Source organism: Lathamus discolor, chromosome 5, assembly GCF_037157495.1.
Source record: "Lathamus discolor isolate bLatDis1 chromosome 5, bLatDis1.hap1, whole genome shotgun sequence".
NCBI lineage: Eukaryota > Metazoa > Chordata > Aves > Psittaciformes > Psittacidae > Lathamus > Lathamus discolor.
The window spans coordinates 17,531,327-17,537,326 of record NC_088888.1 but is presented as its reverse complement, the minus strand read 5'-3'; the positions used below and the strand labels follow the sequence as shown (position 1 = coordinate 17,537,326).

General features: G+C 43.5%; 1 protein-coding gene across 2 annotated transcripts in view; it reads left to right on the top strand.

Moving 5' to 3' along the window:
- The first annotated feature begins 2,427 nt into the window (after positions 1-2,427).
- The window catches only part of RMDN2 (regulator of microtubule dynamics 2), a 48,075-nt gene continuing 44,502 nt past the window's right edge, over positions 2,428-6,000 (top strand). The window contains exons 1-2 of one of the 2 annotated variants that reach the window (XM_065679900.1): positions 2,428-2,652; positions 3,180-3,646. In XM_065679900.1, the coding sequence (XP_065535972.1) occupies positions 3,192-3,646 (455 nt within the window). In that variant the 5' untranslated portion in view covers positions 2,428-2,652; positions 3,180-3,191. The remainder of the gene's footprint in view (positions 2,653-3,179; positions 3,647-6,000) is intronic. The other variant, XM_065679899.1, reaches the window with a different exon arrangement.

Here is a 6,000-nt window from a genome sequence, read left to right as displayed (position 1 = left end):
GTGATGGTCTGGACTTACATGTTGTTTAGGACTTCAGGTACACGGAGTCTCTTTTGAACTAAGAAAACATCCACATGCAGAAAAGCAGCACTTTTCTGAAAACAGTTCTTTGCAGTTTTTTAGAGCATATGTCAAACGTAGGCCAACTGAATTGTGTCAAATCTAAGTAAATTCATGTTTAGTTCCCCAGCTTGGAAAGCTGCTGTGTTCTGGCCAGTTTCTACATGCATATAACAACTTCTGTACTTCTGCACTGCTCTGCATAAAATGGCCACAGGTGAAAAGCAAGTAAGGTGTTTGGGACAAGACAGGTGACGTGATTTCCACAGTTGCTATGCATCCAGGCAGCTGTGATGCAGTTCTCCTGGGCCATCATTCTTGAAAACAGGCCCACTTGTCTAAGGCCTGGAACCTGAGACAGCCACTTTGGAATATCTTGGAAAAAACTGACTTAGGTTTTTACATCCGTCATCTTTTGTTTCAGCTTTGTGTTGTGTCTGCCCTCTAATTCTTTTTTTTTTTTTTTTAATCCTTTCCTGTTGTAATTGGCTTATAGAAAGATTTTAGCAAACGGTATTGAAAAGAGGAAATAGAAAGGTTCTCATACCATCAGTGTGGAGAGTCATGTCATCCTGTTCCATTTTAAACCACCGACGGATTAAGTAACTTAAAACAATTATTTATGTCTTGGGTTCAGCAGTAGCAGTCATTTTTCTCCTTCTTAGTAGCTGGTGCAGTGCTGTGCTTTTGACTTTTGGCCTGGGAGCAGTGCTGATAACGCCGATGTTTTTAGTTGCTGCTTAGTAGTGTTTAGGCTGACCAAGGACTTTCTGAGTCTCATGATCTGCCAGGGAGGAGGGGAAGCTGGGAGGAAGCAGAAACAGGACACCTGACCCAAACTGAGCAAAGAGATATTCCATACCACAGCACATCATGCCCAGGATGTAGAACTGGGGGCAGTTACCTGGAAGGGCTAGATTGTGGGCGGGCTGGGTATTGGTTGGCAGGTGGTGAGGGGTTGATATTCTCTTCCCTTGTTATTTCCCTTATCAGTATTGTTATTGGTGGTAGCAGCAGTGATTTGTGTTACACCTTAGTTACTGGACTGTTCTTATCTCAACCCATGGGAGTTATATTCTTTCGATTCTCTTCCCTATCCCTCCAGGAGCGGGGGGAGGAAGGAGAGGGGAGTGCGCTAAGGGCTACATGGTACTGAGTCACTGGCCGAGCTTAAACCATGACAACTTATAATAAAATTTGTTCTCTAAAATAATTTTATTTTAGTAAAGTTCCCATAAATTTGAAGAGATTTCCATTTTTAGTTTAAAAATCTCAAATTACAAATGTATGAACATGTACTTTTTTTTTTTTTTTTTTTTTTTTTTTTGTAACTAGGAAAACTGTAGAATACTGAAACAGTATTAATTTTTCCATCTTAATGTATCTCTGCCTTTCTGTCAGGGTGTAGTTTTGGCTCATGTAAGGCTAGTTTCATCCTTAGGTTCTTAATGGAGAATTAGTTAGCAGATTTAGTTATTTTAAGTCTTTGAAGATAAAGAAATATTAGACTGATTTACATTTGCTAATCTGCAGTAAGAATGAAAATTATTGAGTTCTTGGTACCTGTTTAAAGTACTTTTTTTTTTTTTTTTAATGGCACTTTGTGCCCTTTGTTAAGGTAATCGGTAGAATTTTTTAAGAACTACATTGTATTCCTTTGCTTCCGAGTGATAACGCTGAGGAAAATTACAGCTGTTGAAGACCAGTTTCTTCCATTGCACAGATACAGTGGTTTCTCTGATGGTTTCTTTGAGCCAGAAGAACATGAGTTTTAATGCTTCAAATTCTGCCAGGATGTTGTGCATCCTGGTACCCTTCCAAAAGACTTCAGGAAGATGAATGGACACAGGGGTTGTCTGTGACGATCCTTCTTCCACTCAAGGCTAAAAACAGGAGGCACTGGGGGCAGATCCAGAAAGAAATACTGTCCTAAAAGAGAAAGAAAGTCTTGTGAGCATCACTGATACAAGCAATGATCCTGATGAGATGCAGGAGCAATAACTCCCTGCACCCTGTTTAACCCAAGTTCTTCCATGGCTTTGGGCAATCTATAATGCACTTTGGTGAAATCAGCTTTGGGCCCGTAGATGGCTAAAGCTGCAAGGAACCTTTGGAGACTGCTGCTCTTCTTGGGAATGGGCAGAGATTCTCCGTAATTTTGCAGCTTCAGTTCTCCTCTAATGCTGTGGAAATACCGTTTCTCTAGAGCCTAGAAGTAGCAAAGCTTAAATTACTGAAACAAGTGCCGACAGACTGAAGAGAGACACATGAGCAGGAACACCTATACCTGAGCAGAGCGTCCGAGCCAGGTCTGAAGCACCGCCTGGCGGGATTCCCGGAGCTACGACCCGCCCCGGCTCATAGCCCGCGGACCCGCCCACTCTGGGGCTAGGAGGGCCCGCTCGGCTCAGTGCCTCCTCAGACCGCTCGCCCGGCTGCTACGGCAGCCGCGTCCCGTCCCCCTCGATCCGGGTATCACCGCCCCGGGGCGGCCCCGCCGCCACCGCCCCCTGTGTCGCGGCGGGAGAGCTGTGGGGCCGAGCGGCGCCGCGCTTCGGCTGGACTGTCTCCCGTTCCCGGACCTGCCCGCTGGTACGTAACGGGGCGGCGCTGGGCCCGGAACCGGCGTTGCCGCCGACAGCGACCCGCGCCGGGGCGGGCTGTGGGGCGGGCGATACCCTCGGGGAGGTGACCCTCTGGCGCTGTGGGGCTGGGTCGGCCGCGGGCCACCCCTCGGAAGGGCGGTGAGGGCCCTGGCTGCCCTACGGCCTGGCAGCCGGGCTTCAGCCGCTGTGCAGCTGCGGGAAATCCGGTCTTAAGAGTTTCTGACGTTAAAACGACAGAACCCCGAGATGCGGGAAGGTTCAAAGTGAAGGCTGCGGTCCTCCGCACGTGCCGGTGCAGGAGAGTCTGCCCCTCGCTCCCCCAGGCTCCCTAAACCCGTAACCGAGCCCGGTTTGCTGTGGCAGCACATTGCACCTTCTACTGCGGAATCTGCTGGAGTTGTAGTGTAACTTTGTGTCTGCAGTGCGCGCCAGTTGCTCCAGCTTTACACTTTGGTGATGGGTAGAGCAGAAAAAACATCTTTAACCCCAACTGTTGTTGTCTCACAATTTTAGGAGACTGCAGAAATGTCTCGCTTCGAAAATAAAGGACTAATACTGGGCATAGTGGCAGGGACTGCTGGCATAAGCCTCATGGTGATTTGGTACCGTAAGATCCGAAAACCCGGTGCAACTGTGCGTATACCTGCGCTCCTAAATGCAAGTAACAGGCTTAGTTCTGTGGGCTTGCAAAATGAAGCTCCGAATGAGCAAGGAGCAGTAATGGTTTTATATGGAAGGCAACTACAGATACTAGAAAAATTGAATGACTTGCTAGTGAGTGTGGACCAACTGAAAAGAGAGGTAGAATTTCTGAAAGAAGCTATTCCAAAGCTTGAAGAGCTTGTTCGCAAGGAGCTTCAAGGGAAGGGAGATGTTCAGAGAGTAAGCCCATCACACAGAGCAACAAAGCGGAGAAAAGCTGAGGCAGCTTCTGGTGCAGCAGAAACTACCAGCTCTGAGGAGGCGGAAAGTGAAGGAGGGTGAGTCAATAATATTTTGTACATACTACAGTACACGTGCAGCGCAAATTACATCATTGCCTGTGTGAAACTTTGTATTGTAAATAGGAGTCCTTTGAAAGTTTTACATGTATCTTCCGCCATTTTTTGTTTTGGTTCTGTTTTTTTTTTTCCCTGAATAGAGAAATATTCAGATTAGTAATTTTTAGATCAGAAAAAACTGTGGGTGACCACCTCTGAATCTGCACTGTGGTTGAAACTGGCTTAATGCCAGGCCTAATACAGATTTTTAAGGGTGCAGTATTGCTACATAGGTCTGCAATGAAGGCAAAGTTCAGAATAATGTTGTAATTTCAAAAGTGATTCTAGTAATAAAATAGTCTTGTCTCTGATGGTGTGTGTTCACATTGTACAAACACTCGTGCTTTTTGCAGTGATTGTCTTCTGTGGGCCTTACAGATGAGTTATGACACTGTTCTGCCTGAAATTATTACATGCTGTAAAAGCTATGTCCAAATGCAACATGTCTATAAAGGGCAGAATGTTTATGTATTTGCTGTTGAATTACACTTTCTGGTAGCTTAAAAAGAATTCATGAGGTATTTAAGGTACTGATTCAGTAAAGTGGGAAATTCCTAGTTTTGATTGCATCTTGTGTCCTGATGTGAGTTGAGGAACATGCTGAAGGAGCAGATGTTCTTGGAGTCCAGGAGGGGGACTATATTTCTGTCTTTTTATTTGTTACCTAATATACTGACCACTATTAATGCAAAAATGGTAATGGCATTACTGTCCTGTAATTGCAACTTTGTTTTGGTATAATCAGAGTAGATACATGCAATTTCATAAGGGTGTGTTTATAGCAGCTTCATTTTTTGAACCATCTCCTCAGTGTATTAACATGCCTGTGTAGGCAGCATTATGTCTGTAAATTGGCTATCTTAAGCCACGTTTTTCTTTAAAGATACATTAATTAACTGTAATATTCTGAAGTTAGTAACATGCTCCATATGATTAATGGAATTTTATTCTTTAAGAGCTTCTCCAAATTTATTTTCAGTTCCTGTGGGCAGAACTTCTTGTGTTACATCCCAGCCCACATGCTTCACAAGTCTTATATTTTGATAGCATATTTTGAGACCTGTCAGTTCTATTACGAACTAGTTCTGTATTTTAAGCATAGAGTATTGGCAAGAGAATTAAAAGGCATTCCTCCTTCATATGGCATAGAAACATTTCTGTTCTATTTTCTCAGATTGTTTTATCCATTGGTTGGTTTGCAGAGGCCTTTATGTTATACATAAGAGATTTGGGGATGTAGATGAGGACCAGTTTATGAAAAATCAGGCTCACTGACTCAATATAGGGTCTATTCCACTCCTAGCAGGTGAGCAGATCCTCTTTTCTGGTCAGGAGAGATGCTTTGCTGTTTTGGGAACTAGCCAAGGGAACGTGTCTGTTCAGGTTTTTCTGTGTGATGAAGAAGCTGATGGGATGATCCAATACAAGTGATTATAGTGTGCAAGTGTGTCCTTAAGCAAGGCCTCCACTGACAAGTATTTGTGTACGGTCAGAGGAAAGGAAGATAATTCAAGGTTATAGATAGTGTTAGTCATTTGAGTATGTGCTTTTTCCAATGCTGTTTTTTGATCCCTTTTCAAAAGAGGTGGTTTTCCTACTAACACGTTGTACTTGATGTGCTTATTTTGCATATCTTCTTTAAATATAATTTAATTTCATTTAAGTAATTTTGTGGTGGTTTTTTTTTGGGGGGGGGGGTGGTTTGGTTTTAATTTTTTCCTTGCAAATGGAAATAGTTTGCTGATCCCAGTGTGTGTACAGTTGCAATATATACAGCTTTTTCTGAGGTCTTTAGTGACAGTGGTACTTTGCTGTGAGAGGCTATAACAGCACATGTTTTTTTTTCCAGTTAATGTGCACCACCACTTCATGTGCTGTAGGCATTACATCATGTGCATTGTTTTGTAATGTTCTGTGGTGAGTTCCACACACAATAATGCATTCAGTTGTCTGTGCACAACACAATTTTTTGCTTGTGTTAAGCACTTTTGGTTTTAACTGACAAGTGGGTACATGCTGAGAATTGACAGATAAATTGGGCTTTAGAGTTGTGTAGACTTGTGCTGCATGATTACATTGGTTTCAAATTTGTAAATTCTTCCAGAAAAGCTTTTAATGCTACGTGTTGTTCCCCCCACCCCACCAAGCCTGGTTTGACAGACTTTCCGTCAAAGGCTACTTATCATTGCTAATGGACACACACTCTGCTGGGTCATACAGTGCAAATTTGGTCCAGATCAGTCCGAGACATATAATCATCTTTCTACTGAATTAGCAGGAGTGGATGAGACAGT